Raw genomic sequence first — 18,912 nt, 5'->3', positions numbered from 1 at the left:
GTACCCCATTAATCCACTAACCCCTCTCAACCATTTGATGGTGTTATTTACTATAACATTATTAACCACTTTGCATACTAATTGGACAGAGACATTTAAGGGGCACTCTGCAAAAGGACTGCTTATGTCCTATGGGAGATGAAGTCTGCACTCCAACAACCTTATTGTTCACACTTGGTTATATTGAAAGGGGCTGAATATTTGGACCCCTTTATTCTGTTGGGGTGGACCCCTTGAATAAAGATATTTTGTATTAACCCCTAATGTTTGGAAGTGAATCAACTAACCCTGGAATCCTGCAACCTCTGCAATTTTTATATTTGAGAACCTGTATTGGAATGACTATTAATTATTTTACTTGCTAATAAAGGACTAATTTTAGCTGCAGTCCGCTAATGAATAGTTAATGAACTGTGCGTCCTACTTCTTGTGGATTTAAGGGTAATACTAACAAACTTTAATAACTAAGACAGACAACTGCTTAAAGGGAACCTGTCATCAACGTTATGCTGCCCATACTAACGGCATCATACAGTAGAGGCAGGTGAGTTGATTTCAGCGGTCTGTCATTTATAAGTTAAAAGTAAGTGGTTTCCGAGAATAAACATCACAATCATTGCAGACTGGGCCTGGAAAAGAGTCCCGGCCACCTGAGAAGAGTCCTGGTTATTCATGGATTCCTGCTCTCCTGCCCACCTGCTGATGACCGATGTCTTCTACCTGGTTTTCTCCCTTCTCTCTAGGAGAGAACTGACAATCATCAGCAGATGGACGGGAGAGCAGGAGATTATGAATAACCAGGACTCTTCTCAGGTAGATTTGACTCTTTTCTAGGTCTGGGCTGCAATGATTATGATGCTGGTTCTCGGCAACCACTTACTTTTAGCTCATGAGTGACACACCGCTGACATCAGCATTTCTGTCACTAATTTATGCCCTCAGTGAGGTCAGCATAAAGTTGATGACAGGTTCCCTTTAACACTGGTTGCTATTTATTAATGAACTGACATTGAACGGAGTGGATGGTCTGTTTTATCAATTGAGGCTTATTGTCTAATAATGAGTTCCCAAGGAATTGAGTGATCTGTTTGGGGACGGATCTTAGAGTAATCTTGATAGCCTTATTAAGTAAGATTTAAAACTCTTAAAAATAATTGGGAGGGGGAAGAAAAAAAAATTTGTTTTGTTATTTTGGAAGGGTGTAACATTGTAAAGGCAACAATGGTTAAAAAAAAAATTATAAAGAGAACGTAGATATTTGGAAAAGATATGCCCAAAACTAAAGGAGATCGGGAAGGTAAATTAGATAGATTTCTCCAGGCTTCGTCTGCTCTAGTGAATAAGGGGCAGTCTAGATCCAACACTCAAACAAAAAAATCTGGGTGCGAGTAGTGAGGACACAGAGGAATTAGAGGCATCATTACCATGTCCTACAGATATGTTGGATACGTCACACTCTCCCATTATCTGACATCATGTCGGCAGTGAATAAATCTAACCATGTGTTGGAGATAATAACGAAACAAATGGGGGAATTAAAATGTGAAGTACAGCTGATTATAGAGGATTGCAGGAAAGTTAGTGAGAGAGTAAATGAGGCAGAACAAAGAATAAGTGAATTAGAAGATCAAGCTCTTGGAATCGTCAAAGATCTCAAGAGTTTGAAAGTGGACAATGACGTTCTTAGCAAGAAAATTACAGATCTGGATAACAGGGATAGGAGGTCAAATATAAGATTGATCGGAATACCTGAAAAAATGGAAGGTGTAAATTGTACACAGTGTATTGAGAATTGGATTACTGAGGTGGTGGGAGGTGAAAATCTGTCCAACTTGTTTACAGTTGAACGAGCACATAGGTTTCTCATTGGTATTCCGCAAAATGCGGAACGCACATTGCCGCTGTCCGTGTTTTGCGGATCCGCAGATCCTTGGATCCGCAAAACACACACGGATGTGTGAATGGACCCTTAATCCTACGTGGCTCAACTTAATGGGGCAAGAGGAGCAATTTGAAAGAGAGTTCATCTTTTTCTTTAAAACAAATAAGGATTCAGCTGGGGTTAATATGGTCGGGGATGCTGCCAAGGCTTATGTAAGAGGGCTGCTAAATAAAAGATTATTGAATTAAAAAAAGACTAAGAAAAAGGAACATGATTTAAAAATAGCAATGGTAAATAAGGAGGAAGAGATGATTATTCAAAAAAACTGAGGAAACAAGAGAGGCTTGGCCTTAGGCATTATTCTAATAATTACAACAATTATCTCAGGGAAAAAGCACAGAACATGGACTGGTTTGTTAGCTCTAGAAGATATTGGGAAGGGGGTAGACCAGGTAAATGTCTTTCTAGGATAATTAATAAGATGGAAACAGTGGCAAATATTGCTGCAATTTGAGGTAAGGGGGTATAATACATAATGATCCAGGAAAAAGATTTGGTGTGTTTAGGGAATATTACAAAGATTTATATTCTACATAGATTCAAATACATTACAGCAGATTGATGGGCTTCCTGAGGGACATTAACATTCCAAAACTTAGCGTTATCCAACAGGAAGACTTATATCGACCCATTTTATTAAATGAGTTTTTTTTAGCAATATCTGAATCTCCACTTGGAAAAGCGGCAGGTCCAGATGGACTACCTGTATAATTATATAAGAGATATAGGGGGTTTTGGGCAAAGAGATTAATGGAGGTTTTTTTCACACTCAAAACAAGTGGCTAGTTTACTTACTTCAATGAGGGAAGCAACGATCATCTTAATTCCTAAGAAGGGTAAGGATAGTTTAGATTCGGGATCATATCGACCAATATCACTGATGAATAATGAGTGTAAGATTCTGGCCAGGATTTTGGTGAAGCAACTGAAGGGGGTAATTACAAACTTAGTGCATCCAGATCAAAATGGATTTATCCCAGGAAGATCTACATCTTTAAACCTTTTAAGAATCTTTGCCAACATCCAATGGGTGGGGAATGATACTGATCGTGGCTCTATTTTGTCATTAGATGCAACAAAAGCTTTTGACACTGTGGAATGGGGTTTTATGTGGGGAATTTTGGGTCAACTTGGTATTGGTCCTGAATTTATAAAGTGGCTGAAGATAATTTATAGTGAACCGAAAGCACAAATATCTGTTAAATGGCCAGCTGTCTGAAGGCTTTAAAGCTTTGAAAGGGGTGTGAGACAGGGATGTCCTCTCTCCCCCTTACTCTTTGCCCTAGTTGTTGAACCATTAGCAAGTAAGGTTAGACAGGATCTATGTTTTCAGGGGTTTGGGGTTAGAGGGAGAGAGGACAAAATATAATTATATGCAGATGATTTTCTTTTTTTTCCTCGGTGATCCCAATAGGGACTTAAATTATGTTGTGGCAATGATGACTGATTTTGGTACGTATTCGGGTATAGTAATCAATTGGAGCAAATCAATCTTACTTCCCTTGAGTGATAAGGTTGAGGTAACAGATAAGAACTTTATATTGGGCCCTCATGAAAGCTTCAGATATCTGGGTTAGATATAGCAAAGGACACTTTTAAATTCCTAGATTCGAATCTTGTGCCGTTGTTTCGGAGGATTAAAGAGAGGATTAAAATATGGAACAAACTCCCCATAAATAAAGCAGACAGGATAGGTCTTATTAAAATGGTTCTACTGCCTCAATTATTATACGTTATTAGGAAATGCCCTATTTACTTAGGTAAATCTGTCTTTATTGAAGTGGAGAAATTATTCAATGATTTGCTGTGGGCAGGTGAGAGAATTAGGAAAAAACTAAGTTGGTTCACTAGGGCTTATGATTAGGGAGGTTTGAAGTTTCGTATCTGAAGCTTTATTACTTGGCGGCTAATATTGCATTGGTAATGAAATGGGAACAGGTGGATTTTTTACAAAAATTTAGTGTACCGTTGCCACATATTTTTGCATTACTTGAATCAGAACAATTACATAATAAGGGAGCATATAGGATTCCCATGGTAAAATCTTTAGTGGAGGCTTGGATTTTGGTTAAGCCATATTTGGGTTTGGAGGGAATTACACGATTGACTCCTTTTTGGTACAATAGAACACTGGGGGATACTACTTTTGTTGGGGATGCTAGATATTGGACATCAAAAGGTTTTTGGTATATTTCACAATATATGAGGGATGGAGTATTGAAGTCTAGGGCAGAGTTACTAGGGAATTTAGGAGATGATAGGCAAAGCTTTTTTTTAGATATAATAATTATCTGCAATTTTTAAAGGAGTTAAAAATGAGAAATCTTTGGTATTGTGTTCACATGAACTGTTGAATTTTATTTTGGGGTGGAGGGGTAATTATAGATAGTTTTTATATAAAGTTGAAACCAAAGAGTAGTTATAAATAAGGGGGGGAGATGTAATAGTAAGACTTCATGGGAAAAGGATATAGGTTCCTTAAGTGAGGAACAATGGAGGAGCGTTTGCAAGCGAGTAACTATTCGAGGAGTCCTTCGCAGAGAGTTACTCAATTTATGATTCTACATCGTTTACAGTGGGATGCGAAAGTTTGGGCAACTTTGTTAATTGTCATGATTTTCCTGTATAAATCGTTGGTTGTTATGATAAAAAAATGTCAGTTAAATATATCATATAGGAGACACACACAGTGATATCTGAGAAGTGAAATGAAGTTTATTGGATTTACAGAAAGTGTACTATAATTGTTTAAATAAAATTAGGCAGGTGCATAAATTTGGGCACCACAAAAAAGAAATGAAATCAATATTTAGTAGATCCTCCTTTTGCAGAAATCACAGCCTCTAAAGGCTTCCTGTAGGTTCCAATGAGAGTCTGAATTCTGGTTGAAGGTATTTTGGACCATTCCTCTTTACAAAACATCTTTAGTTCATTCAGGTTTGATGGCTTCCGAGCATGGACAGCTCTCTTTAAGTAACACCACAGATTTTCAATTATATTCAGGTCTGGGGACTGAGATGGCCATTCCAGAACGTTGTACTTGTTCCTCTGCATAAATGCCTTAGTGGATTTTGAGCAGTGTTTAGGGTCGTTGTCTTGTTGAAAGATCCAGCCCCGGCGCAGCTTCAGCTTTGTCACTGATTCCTGGACATTGGTCTCCAGAATCTGCTGATACTGAGTGGAATCCATGTGTCCCTCAACTTTGACAATATTCCCAGTCCCTGCACTGGCCACACAGCCCCACAGCATGATGGAACCACCAGCATATTTTACTGTAGGTAGCAGGTGTTTTTCTTGGAATGCTGTGTTCTTTTTCCTCCATGCATAACGCCCCATGTTATGGCCAAATAACTCAGTTTTAGTTTAATCAGTCCACAGCACCTTATTCCAAAATGAAGCTGGCTTGTCCAAATGTGCTTTAGCCCACCTCAGGCGTAACTTTTTGTGCTGTGGGCAGAGAAAAGGCTTCCTCTGCATCACTCTCGCATAGGCATATCCTTGTGTAAAGTGCGCCGAATGGTTGAACGATGCACAGTGACTCCATCTGCAGCAAGATGATGTTGTAGATCTTTGGTGCTGGTCTGTGGGTTGACTCTGACTGTTCTCACCATTCGTCGCTTCTGTCTATCCGAGATTTTTCTTGGTCTGCCACTTCGAGCCTTAACTTGAACTGAGCCTGTGGTCTTCCATTTCCTCAATATGTTCCTAACTGTGGAAACAGACAGCGGAAATCTTGGAGATAGCTTTCTGTGTCCTTCCCCTAAACCATGATGGTGAACAAGCTTTGTCTTCAGGTCATTTGAGAGTTGTTTTGAGACCCCCATGTTGCTACTCTTCAGAGAAAATTAAAAAAGAGGAGGGAAACTTGCAATTGACCCCCTTAAATACTCTTTCTCATAATTGGATTCCCCTGTGTATGTAGGTCAGGGGTCACTGAGCTTACCAAGCCAATTTGAATTCCAATAATTAGTTCTAAAGGTTTTGGAATCAATAAAATGACAACAGTGCCCAAATGTATGCACCTGCCTAATTTTGTTTAAACAATTATAGCAAACTTTCTGTAAATCCAATAAACTTCATTTCACTTCTCAGATATCACTGTGTGTGTCTCCTATATGATATATTTAACTGACATTTTTTATCGTAACAACCAATGATTTATACAGAAAAATCATGACGATTAACAAGGTTGCCCAAACTTTTGCATCCCACTGTATATGTGACTCCTAGTCGGCTCCAAAGATTTTCATACGTATGCCCAAGATGTGAAAACCGAAAAGCGGATATTATCCATATGTGGTGGCGGTGTCCTAAAATCCAACCTTTTTGGCAGGGCCTTATTGAACTAATTGGTGATATTTTTTTGTCTCAAACTATCCTTGTCAATTTTTATTTGTGTTTTGGGTGAAATTCCTCATAATTTATCAAAAGATAATGAGTATGCTGTACAAATCCCTTTTCTTGGCCTATTTATTAGTGGCCAGAAGATGGATGAGAACTGAGATGCCCACTATCAATGATTGGATAATTATGATGAACTTACATAGATCCATTGAGAAAGCAGGTTATATTAAATCAAATAAATGCATATTAATAGTAGACAATGGAGCAAAAGGAAGATTTTTATGGATAAGTTAAATGGCTAAAAAAAGGTTTTTTTCTCTTTTCTCTTCCTTCTTGCTTTCTAGGGTGGGGGTAGGTTTAAAATGGGATTCAAGTATAAAATATTTATGTATGTTTTATAATCTCTGTTTGCATAAATATGGTTGGAATAAAGAAGATTTAAAAGAAAAAAAAAAAAGATAGAGCTGGCAAATCATTTGGTATGGCAAATTGTGTGGTCTAAGTGTACAGGTGAATCTGAGGGTTGTGAACATGGCATACGGCCACTTACAGTGCAGCGCGGGCATAACCATTCCCCGTTTGGTATTTCAGGCAAAGGTGGGTTAAGACAGTGCAAATGGTAGGAGGAGGGGCAAGTGTCACAACACAGGAGCTCCCCTCCATCTTTACAGACACGACAAAACTCCATATGGTCATCTTCTTCATCCTCTTCCTCTCCAGCATCCTCTTCATCCTCCTCTTCTTCCTTTGGCTCCCATTGGATGCCTTCTTTCTCCTAGAAGAAGAGGGAGAGAGTTCCTACCAGATTTACATTCATACAGCATGTTCCAAGAACCAAAACATCTACAACCTCTGCATACAAAGAATTCACAAGGGACCTACCAAAAAAAGACTCAATGAATCCCTATCCTTCCAGAACGCCATCATTGATGTAAAAAACGAAAATCAGACATGATAAAATACATAACAATCACTTTCTAACAAAGCTAGAACCAGCTCTGTACCTCTGGCAGCTCAAGGGGCATGCCCTAGCTCAGGGGAAATGTCCTTTCTGCTGCAACACTCTCTCTGTAACTGTCACAGCTTCTAACAGAAGATATGGCTGGTGATAGTCGAAGATTTAAACTGAGCGCGTGTGACCACCTCAGTGAGGTGGGCAAGGAATAAGGAAAAAAACAAAAAGAAAGTGGCACTATACACATACATTTTATTGAACAGCTCAGTGGCTATGGTAAATGTTAGATTACATACAGTCATAAAAGTATTCAGATCCAGGTGGTGGTTTGAAAAATCTAGAATTTTGTGGGACAACCCCTTTAAATATAAATTTTCTTTCATCTCTTTTGTCAACATAGTATCAGAACAGAATTTCAAATCTATCTTAAGACATTCATGGCACCTGTTTTATATGGCTAAGAAATAAGTGCCTCCGCTGTGAACAAGCTAGACACGACATTATGAATTCATTCAAAAAGTAAATAAATCATGGACAACTGCTGGTCAAATGATGTTCCAGATAATCGGCCCAAACATCAGGCCGGTGTAAAAGGTCCCTAAGGCTGCACTGTGGCCAGATTCTGATGTTATGCAGATTGAAATAGCCAAATAAATCATTTTCCCCAAGTATACACATCAGCCAGTTGACCAGCCCAAGCAGATGTAGATATTGATGTAGATTTGGAGGCATCTAAGATCTTCATAGAAATCACGAGGGTAACTACCATCAGACTCTCTCAGCCATGTAGCCTCATGCGTTGGACATGTAACATCAAGAAATCTTCTGTTAGGTCTTCCTTAGCATATTAAAGGGGGTGTGCAAGATTACAAAAACATGGCTGCCTTCGTCCAAAAACAGACCACACCTATCTACGGGTTGTGTGTGGTATTGCAGCTTCGATGGAGCTGAGCTGCAATACCAGACACAAGCCATGGGCAGATGTAAGGCTGTTTCTGGGAGAAAGCAGCCATGTTTGTCTCATCCTGTACGACCTCTTTATGACTATAGACATTTGCTGAATGAAGGAAGCTCTTACGCAGTGAGGACAGCTCCACTTGCCCTCAGGGGCTTTCTCCAGCTCTGGGTCCAGGCAGACAAGGTGATAGGCACGAGGACACGTGTCACAAAGTATTATCTCTCCTCCCTGCTGACAGACTTCGCAGTAGTCCTGGTGGTCTGTTTCATATCCGTCTCCTTCTCCAACTTCAACTAGACAGAAATCACATTATGAACAGCGGACTCTCACTACCATGTATATTTTTATCAGTGTTTTTTAATGGACACTGAGGTCCAGCACAGCCCAGGGCCCACCACATTTGGCATTAGATAACAGAAGGGGAGGCTCCCTAATAGAAGATTTAGGCTTTTTCTATACTACCCACTTGTCTGGTTTAGAGGGGTTCTCTTATCAGGTGCAATAGGGATGAGGTGGGCACACGTATAGCAATAAGTGCTACCTCAATGAGGTCATGCAAAAGGAAAAGTAACGAGAGATAAATAAAGAACAAGTTTTACTGAATTCAAAATAAAAAAACTGTAAAAGCTGTATGCAGCAAAAAAAACTTGAATGGGAGCGGAGCCACAGTACACGAGCACGTATGTTTCCAGTGCTGGCGGCTGCCATAAACATCTGATTGGTGGTGGTGCAGGGTGTCAAACACCAACTGATATGAAATTGATGAGCATAGGTCATCAATATCGAAAAGCTGGATTACCCCTTAAAAGCCATGGCCTTTTAAGGCCTTTAGAATGTGGCAATCTTTTTTTTCATCCCTGCCATCCAAGAGCTATAACGTTTTTACTTTTCCATCAACACTGCTGTGGAGAGGGAGAGTTAAACAGCAATGAGAGCTTATTTTTTTTTACATTTTCATTGGTACCATTTTGGGGTATATATTACTATATACTTTTTTTTACATTGCTGACTGTGCAGGTTTAATATGATAATTTTATAGATGGAGTCATTATGGCTGCGAAAATACCGATTACATGCACTTTTCTTTCTAATGTTTGACACAATATAAGGGAAAACTGTTTTTGCATTTTTGTTAAATGTTTAAATGTTTTATTTAACTTTTCTTTTTACATTCTGTAAGTTCCACTAGTGAACTTGACCACTCGATCTCTTCTATAAAACACTGCAGCACAATGCTGTAATGCATTCATCTACGCTCTGGGTCTATTAGGTTCCTGCTGCCATACCAACCCATCGGGACGCCACAATCACGTTGTGGCCAACGTGATGGCAAACAACTTTCTCTGGTCACTTAGATGCTGCGTCTGCTGTCCACTGCATCATCTAAGGCAGGGCTGGCCAACCTGCAGCTTTCCAGCTGTTGTAAAACTACAATTCCCACCATGCCCTTCTGTGGGCTGATAGTTGTAGTTTTGCAACAGCTGGAGAGCCGCAGGTTGGCCATCCCTGATCTAAGGAGTCAAACAGCTGGGACTGGTGTTATCGTTAATCCTAGCCATTTCAGCAGAGGGTCAGCTGTAATATACAGCTTACACCTGCCACCGATGCAGCGAGCTCCACTCCAGAGCCATCAGAGTACCATACATGTATGGTGAGTGCTGTGGACTTCTCGGCAGCAGTACATGTCGCCAAGAGGGTAATTGCATATTTAGATGTTATTTTTGTTTAGCTCATCCCGACTTGAATGGGCACTGTGTGATTTTTTATTTCCTCTGTGGCGGTGCTGTTGAGGAATTCAATATTTTCTGATCACTGGGGTATCAGCAGTAGGACAGTTTGTAATGAACCTATTTTCAGGGGACCCTTATAACAAAAAAGGGGTTGCCCAACCATTGATACAAAGGTCCCTTGACATCAAACTGATCACAAGCTGTCCCCCTGCTGAGACCTCCAGCGACTAGCTGTAACCTATGGGTAAACCCGGCAGAAAGTGTTGAATTTCCTAGCAGCGCCACCAAAGGGGAAATTAAGGATTACAAATTTTTCATTCAAATCATTAGGTTATCTATATAATGTAGGACAGGACAGGTCCTCCAGAGCGAGAGACCCTCTTTGTAACTGCTCTCCACTCTCAGCCAAAAAAAAGATGAGGATCCTGAGCAGAAGACCTCTCTCTATTAACTCCCAAAAGGGTTATGTGAAGTACTAGGACGTGCTAGAGATGACTGGTTATGCCTATTCGATCTCCTATAGTAGTTATAGTTGAGACCCATGATGGCGGTTATCCCAGCAGCCGTAAACACTGTACTACAAAAGAGAAAGAATGAGAATACTTACTCCTTTTACTTTTTTTCTTCCCTCGTTTTCCTTTCTTTGCTAGAATATCCGACCGGATAGAGGAGCTGTTGATACTGGAGCTGTCAAAGTCCGACTCCTCTCTCTCGTCCTCTTCACTCTGGACACACAACCAGTATAATGTGATATACATGTATATGGTCAGACTCATTACTGCTCGCTCTAGTCTGCCTATACAGAACTTTCTTTGACCATATTCTGTCGATCAGTTTAATGGACAGGACAAGCAGGTAGGACCGTGTGGAAGCTGCATTTATAAGCATCTAGGTCATAGAGTGAGATGGGGAGAGTGTCTGACGGGTCTCATTATAGTATTTAAAATAAGCATATGAGCCTACAAAGGGTGCAAATAATAAAAAAAAAGGGGTTGTCCAGAATTAGGCCCCATGCGCACGTATTTTCAGGCCGCGTTTTTTGGGGATGCTGGCCCATTTATTTCAATGGGGCAGTAAAAGATGCAGAAAGCACACCGTGTGCTGTTTGCATCTATTTGTCTGTTTCTTCGGCCTGCAAAAAAGATAAAACATGTCCTATTCCTGCCCGTTAGGAAGACAAGGATAGGACATTTCCAAAGAAGTTTGAAAAAAATGGTGACATGTACACGGCCTTAGAAAAACATGGCCACACCCGTCCATGAGATGTGTCTGATGATGTATTTCACCTTCACTGAAGTAAAAAGGACACCCCACCAATCCCGAGTACAGCTCTTGTCTATTTCTGGGGCTCCAATGGAGAATGAATAGAGCGGCGGGGTACATGTTCAATCTGTTGCTACATCAGATGGGGGGAATGGAACCCCTGTTCTCGGTATGGGTGGAGGTCCCAGCAGTCGGACCCCCAGTGATCAGTTAGTGAATCCCTATACTGTGGATATGGGATGACTTCTGAACTTGGAAAAAACCCCTTTAAGGCTACTTTCACACTAGCGTTCGGGTTTCCGTTCGTGAGCTCCGTTTGAAGGAGCTCACGAGCGGACCCGAACGCAGCCGTCCAGCCCTGATGCAGTCTGAATGGAGGCGGATCCGCTCAGACTGCATCAGTCTGGCGGCGTTCAGCCTCCGCTCCGCTCGCCTCCGCACGGACAGGCGGACAGCTGAACGCTGCTTGCAGCGTTCGGGTGTCCGCCTGGCCGTTCGGAGGCGTGCGGATCCGTCCAGACTTTCAATGTAAGTCAATGGGGACGGATCCATTTGAAGATGCCACAATGTGGCTCAATCTTCAAGCGGATCCGTCCCCCATTGACTTTACATTGAAAGTCTGAACGGATCCGCGCAGGCTACTTTCGCACTTGCGCACTTGCGATTTTTTTTAAAGTTATTAATGCAGACGGATCCGTACTGAACGGAGCCTCCGTCTGCATTAATATGAGCGGATCCGTTCAGAACGGATCCGCCCGAACGCTAGTGTGAAAGTAGCCTAAGGCTACTTTCACACTAGCGTTCGGGTTTCCGTTCGTGAGCTCCGTTTGAAGGAGCTCACGAGCGGACCCGAACGCAGCCGTCCAGCCCTGATGCAGTCTGAATGGAGGCGGATCCGCTCAGACTGCATCAGTCTGGCGGCGTTCAGCCTCCGCTCCGCTCGCCTCCGCACGGACAGGCGGACAGCTGAACGCTGCTTGCAGCGTTCGGGTGTCCGCCTGGCCGTTCGGAGGCGTGCGGATCCGTGCGGATCCGTCCAGACTTTCAATGTAAGTCAATGGGGACGGATCCGTTTGAAGATGCCACAATGTGGCTCAATCTTCAAGCGGATCCATCCCCCATTGACTTTACATTGAAAGTCTGAACGGATCCGCGCAGGCTACTTTCGCACTTGCGAATTTTTTTAAAGTTATTAATGCAGACGGATCCGTACTGAACGGAGCCTCCGTCTGCATTAATATGAGCGGATCCGTTCAGAACGGATCCGCCCGAACGCTAGTGTGAAAGTAGCCTAATATGACACTTGTGTGTATGCACACCTATGTGTCTCTATGGATCAGACAACACATCATTTGTTTGTAGTCTGTAACCATGGAGACATATAGGTCTGAATAGGAGCTGCCTACACAATATTAAAATCTCAGGACTATTTTAGAGCTTTCTTTTTGATGACTTGATACACTGTTTGCACATACTCACCGAAGAGCCTTTTCTCCTTTTGCTTGCCATGCCTCCAAATTTAAACTTCAGATTTGCAAGTTTCTTTCCTTTTCCTTTCTTCTTTGAGTCTTTGGATTTAGATTTTTTCCTAACACCGGGCCCTGGACATCATGTAGATATCATTAGGTAGAAGGAAGAATGTTATCATGAGGCCTCGCTCAATCCCCCTCATGGTCCTACTGAACTGAATTCAGAGCTCCATCTCTGAGATTCAGACTGAGCCCTTGCTTCATCCTCATCTGTGAGGCAATTATTATACATTCCTGGAAAAGCTGGGTGACTCCCCTTCACTGAAGCTTGCCCAGGGGAGGACACACAACCTTCTCAGACACCTGACTAAGGCCTCTTTCACATGACCGTATGGCTTTTTCAGTGTTTTGCGGTCTGTATTTCACGGATCTGTTGTTCCGTTTTTTGTTTTTCCATTATGTTTCCGTTTCCGTTCCGTTTTTCCATATGGCATATACAGTATACAGTAATGACATAGAAAAAATTGGGCATAAAAATTTTCAATAGATGGTTCCGCAAAAACAGATGCATTTCCGTATGTGTTTTTTTTTGCGGACCAATTGACTTGAATGGAGCCACGAAACGTGATTTGCGGGCAACAATAGGACATGTTCTATCTTTCAACAGAACGGAAAAACGGAAATACGGAAACTGAATGCATATGGAGTACAATCCATTTTTTTTGCAGAACCATTAAAATAAATGGTTCCGTATACGGACCGCAAAAAAAAACGGCCCATAAACGGAAAAAATAAACGGTCGTGTGAAAGAGGCCTTAAATATGATGTCTTACACTAACAAAGGGTTAAAGATAAATAAAACCTTTGCATATTTGCCTTTGAGAAAGGTGGGTGACTACTAGTGATGAGCGATCCACAAAGTGGACTTTGATCCGTATTTCAGGATAAATTCGATTCGCTGCAAAGCCGAATTTCCTTGTACTTCGCGGTAGCAAATCGATTTAACCTGAAATAGTGAAAACAAAAAAATAATACTTACCTGTTCCATTTGCTAGTGACGGGCCGTCTGCCGCCATCTTGCTTGAAGATCTTGGCCGAAATCCCGTCCGAGGTCATGTATGACGTCATCTCGGGAGGCACAAGATTTCAAGCCAGACCTTCAAGCAAGATGGCGATGGGTGGCACGTCACGAGCAAATGGATCAGGTATAATGTTATTAATATCAGAATATGCAATCGCCACTCCTAATCATTGCAATCACTCAATCAAAATCGAGGTAAGGGTACTTTCACACTTGCGGCAGAGGATTCCGGCAGGCAGTTCCGTCGCCGGATCCGTCTGACAAAAGCATTGCAATACCGAATCCATCTCTCCAGTGTCATCTGGAAAAACGGATCCGGGCATTTTTTAAAGGTATGCGCATGCGCAGCCCGAAAGGCCGGATCCGTTTTTCCGGAACACTTAATGCCGACACTGTTACACTTCAATGTAAATTAATGCCGGATCCGGCATTCCAGCAAGTGTTCAGGATTTTTGGCCGGAGAGAAAACTGCAGCATGCTGCGCTATTTTCTCCGGCCAAAAAAAGTAAGAGGAACTGAACTGAAGACGCATACTGAACGGATTGCTCTCCAGTCAGAATGCATTAGGATAAAACTGATCAGTTTTTTTCCGGTATTGAGCTCCTGTGACAGAACTCAATACCGGAAAACAAAAACGCTAGTGTGAAAGTACCCTTACATGTTTAATTAATCACAATTTTCTTTTTTGTCATAATCGCCCAACCCTAAGTGGAAGCCATACTGATTGTTACCCAGCTTCCCAAAAATGGAGGTTTAACAAAGTAAAAGAGGGATGGGTAATCCCATTTTACAAACTGATGGCATATGGCTGCTATATGATTGCTATGGGTCTGTTCTCAAGTTTTCCTTGCAAAGCAGCACTTCCAGCCACCTGACTGTGCAAGGACCTGCAGCCGGTCCTATTCACTTCAATGTGACTGCCAGGGCACTGGTGTGTGAGAAAAGACATTAAAGGGGATGCAGCGGTGGACCCCTTCAATCTCAGCATCAAGGATGGCTTCACTTCACAAGAGGGGAATAACCCTTTACACTTTTCTTCTCTCCTATAGATATATATATATAGGCTATAAAAGGTTAGATGGGTAGGGTTCACCCCCACCGATTGCAAGAATGGGAGCCCTAATTCTCCTGCCGACCCAGTCTTGCCTCTTTATGGACAGTAGCCATATGAACCATACCTTTCCCTTCCTTGGTCTTGGCCTTTCTTATAGGAGGCGGTTGAGCAGATGGTGGAGGAGGAACTAACAGCGGAGTAGCAACTGCCACAGTCTCAACAGCAGCAGCCACAGCAGCAGCAGCCGCAGCTGCCGAGCTGCCCTTTAGCGGGTTATTGGCACTGAATTCCCGCCATTTGGCGCCCAGCACGGTCATCATCTTGGACATTGGAATCTTAGGGTTTTTCTTTGCTATTAAAGGTCTAAAGTAGATATAAAAGAGATAACATATTAGAGTGCAGAACAGTCATAAAGTGAAGCGGCCTGAATAGTAGGTGACAGTCTGCCCTCTATGACTGTGCGTACCGAGACAGCCGTCACTTACTAAAACGGATTTTCCAGGCTTTTAATATTGATGACCTATCAATAGGTCATCAATACCAGAACGGTGGGGTCCAACACCCAGCACCCCGGCCGATCAGCTGGATGACAAGAAGGAAGGCGCTGTGCACGCATGCTGTCTCCCGTGTCTCTTCCTGCTCACTGTCTACATAGCTGCGGCAAGCAAGAAGATAGAAATGGAGACAGCACATGCGCATGGTGCTGCCTTCTCTTCATACAGCTGATCAGCGGGGTGCCGGGTGTCAGACCCCCACAGATCTGATATTGATGACCTTTCCTGAGGATCGGTCATCAATATTAAAAGCCTGGAAACCCCCCTTAAATGAATAAATTACAGGTTTTGCAGAATCTGTTCCCATAAAACTATATAATCAGTCTGCTCAGCTCTTTCTGCTCTATAACATGCTGTCTGTAGATTACACTGTGACCGGTTCCACTAACCACAATCACAATGGAAACAAACCCACCAAAGTAAGGACACTTTCACACGGGCCAAGGATTGGGTCAACTATTGGGGACAACATTATCTTTTGCGAGTAGCACACCCATACAGAGGGGATGACTGCTGCATGTAAGTGTGGCTCTACTGTAGCTCAACAATCAAATAATCATTGGAAACAAATGGTTCCTTCCCGATGACTGCCCTGTGCAGTGGCCCATGTAAAAGAGACCTAAGCCTTCAACACTGTACTGAGATGTGGCCGCTAGGTGGCGCTGTACTATACCTGCGAATAGGCCCCAGGGGCTGCCACTAGGGATGAGCGAATCCACTTCGGATGAAACATCCGAAGTCAATTTGCATAAAACTTTGTCCTAATACTGTACGGAGCAGGAGCTCCGATGAACCAAAGTTATTGCTTGGTGAAGTCTCGCGAGACTTTGCGCAATAACTTCATAAATTAATTTGTACTGTAAAAAAAACATTTCCTGAACTCGGGTTCGGTTCCAAGTGGTACCTTGGAACCGAACCTGAGTTCAGGACATGTTTTTTTACAGTACAAATTAATCTATGAAGTTAATGTGCAAAGGCTCGCGAGACTTCGCCATGCAATAACTTCAGCTCATTGGCCAATACATTCTAAGGCCTCATGCACACTAACGTATTTTCTTTCTCTGTCCGTTCCGGTTTTTTTGAGGACAGTATACGGAACCATTCATTTCAATGGGTCCACACAAAAAAAAGGAAGTTACTCCGTGTGCATTCCGTTTCCGTATGTCCGTATTTCCGTTCTGCAAAAAAATAGAACATGTCCTATTATTGTCCACATTAGGGACAAGCATAGTACTGTTCTATTGGGGGCTAGCTGTTCCGTTCCACAAAATACGTGATGCACACGGACGTCATCCGTTTTTTTTGTGGATCTGTTTTTTGCGGACCGCAAAATACATACGGTCTTGTGCATGAGTCCTAATACTGAACGAAGCTCCTGCTCTGTACAGTATTAGAACGAAGTCTTATGCAAATAGACTTTGGATGTTTCATCCGAAGTCGATTCGCTTATCCCTAGCTGCCACATATGTCCTGCAGGTGCAGCCATTCAGCAGAGATTTAAAAGGTCAAATGATGGGATTACTCCAAAGCAACAGGAAGGAGAACCAGAAATCAAGGGTCACTCATTTTGGTTCCCATTTTGTCACTTTAAGGCCTCGTTTACATTTCCGTGTCTTTTTGACATCTGTGACAAAATCCACCTGTGGTTCCCCAGCGAAGATGTCTGTGAAGGATCGCTGTTTGGTCTGTGTGTCGTTTTTTTTTACCCTCTGTGTGTCATCCATATTCCATGGACACTGCTCACCTGAAAACTAATCCCTAGCGCATCTCCTATTCGGTGGTCAGTGAAGAACGGACCAAACATGGATGCCATCAGTGTTGTGTCAAATAGACTTGAATGGGCATGTTTGGTCCGTAGCACTGACCTAAGTAGTGCATGTCTCCGTGAGTTTTTCACTGACTATAGGTCAATAAAAGGATATTGATGTGTGGTATGTTAAAATCAATGGGTAAGTGTCCTGTCCGTGGAAAAGGTGGATAGCATCCGTAAAAAACGGAAATGTGAACAAGGCCTCGGGGATATGAAACTGGAGTAATTATATGCAGTTGTTCTGCTTTAATAAGACAGATGTCCTAATTCAATAGAAACTCGTTGTGGAGAATGCATCATGCATCAGATATCACACATAGATCATTACAATATACTTTATGCCATCTGTTTCCAAAAAGAAAGCTGTATATTATATAAAATGTGTAGGGGTCCTAAATTTATGTTGGACAGATAAGCATCACCTCTTCAGCCCGGGAAGGCCCATAAAACATCCCAGGAGCAGACTTTTCATAAAACAGCATTTACCCCACCCTCTTATGGTCCAGGACCCCTGGTGAATACCTGAGAAACTGACTGAATGCCTTGTAATTGGTCAGTGTATGGTAGTCTTCCTCGGAGAAGGCATAGTCCACGTTGTCCAGTCCCCATTCCTCCATCAGCTGTGCTGAGGTCTTTGGCTCCTTTAGAGGAAACAGCATACAAGTATGTATAGTGAGCTGCTCGGCCGTTAAAAACGGATAGAAAACTAACATAAAAAAGGACAGACGGCTGGAAAATGGATGCGCAATTGGTTGAAAAACTGACAGTGTGTCCATTTTTAATGGCTGTTTTTTCCCCACTGTTGTGTGAGTTTAGCCTTAGGGCTCATGCACATGAATGTATTTTTGGTCTGTGTCCAATCCGCATTTTTTGCGGATAGGATGCAGAACCACTCACTTCAATGGGGCCGCATCTGTAGGTTTGTTCTGCAGCCCGCAAAATAATAGAACATGCCCTATTCTTGTCCGCACTATAGGAGAATTCTATAGAGTGCAGGACGTTCCATTCCACAAAATTGCAGAACACACACGGCCGTCATCGGTGTTTTGCGGATCCACACTTTGCGGACCGCAAAAACGGCAACAGTAGTGTGCATGAGCCCTTAGTCTTGGAAGACCCATGTTAGGAAATCATTATTTAGCAGACAGCTACATTACCTTTACACATCCTTCTTCATTGTCTTCATCTTCTCCATCCTTCTTTTTTCGTTTTGATTTCTTCTCTTTCTTCTCCTTCATTTTTTTCTTCTTTTTCTTATTGGGGGAGTAGTCACTGCCATCACTTTCTGACTTCTCCATCTCGATCTCATCTTCAATTTCTGATGGATCCTCATCACTTCCCTGAAAGAGAAATGGAATTTAGTGTAGCCGACCAACCAAGAGAGGGCCCAGGTCACATTCAGCGATATCATTTTATTTCCGCGAAAACTACTGTATCGGCGCCTTGGCGATAATGGGATAAGCGACTTTGGAAAAGATGACTATGGTGGTAGACCTGGGATGGGGGAGTGGGGTTAAAAAATACAGGGGAGAAGACCATAACTAGGGGCCCTACACGATATGTATGCTAGTGTTACAGTACCCGTCTCATCGTGGGGGGGGGGGGTGTTGATTGTCTGTTGGGATATATTTGAGGGGGTATATTTTTGTGTAGTTAATTCTCGCTACTGTACTATGGAGGCCAATTATGGTAACAGTCTTAAAAAATATCCGAATATCAGGTCTGACTGTATATGTATATCCCTTCTGTTTC

The 18,912-nt window shown here is 42.3% G+C and overlaps 1 protein-coding gene across 7 annotated transcripts in view; it reads right to left on the bottom strand.

The window, feature by feature from the left end:
- CHD5 (chromodomain helicase DNA binding protein 5) overlaps positions 1 to 18,912 on the bottom strand; it is a 241,244-nt gene that overhangs the window by 148,970 nt on the left and 73,362 nt on the right. For all 7 annotated transcript variants that reach the window (XM_044282149.1, XM_044282152.1, XM_044282154.1 and 4 more), the window contains exons 3-9: positions 18,318 to 18,500; positions 17,683 to 17,801; positions 14,921 to 15,159; positions 12,672 to 12,793; positions 10,537 to 10,654; positions 8,320 to 8,492; positions 6,837 to 7,061 (exon numbers count right to left, since the gene is read on the bottom strand). In XM_044282149.1, the coding sequence (XP_044138084.1) occupies positions 6,837 to 7,061; positions 8,320 to 8,492; positions 10,537 to 10,654; positions 12,672 to 12,793; positions 14,921 to 15,159; positions 17,683 to 17,801; positions 18,318 to 18,500 (1,179 nt within the window). The remainder of the gene's footprint in view (positions 1 to 6,836; positions 7,062 to 8,319; positions 8,493 to 10,536; positions 10,655 to 12,671; positions 12,794 to 14,920; positions 15,160 to 17,682; positions 17,802 to 18,317; positions 18,501 to 18,912) is intronic.

This window comes from Bufo gargarizans, chromosome 2 (genome assembly GCF_014858855.1).
Source record: "Bufo gargarizans isolate SCDJY-AF-19 chromosome 2, ASM1485885v1, whole genome shotgun sequence".
Classification (NCBI taxonomy): Eukaryota; Metazoa; Chordata; class Amphibia; order Anura; family Bufonidae; genus Bufo; species Bufo gargarizans.
Note: the sequence above shows the minus strand (reverse complement) of the source record. Positions and strands in the feature narration are given on the sequence as shown.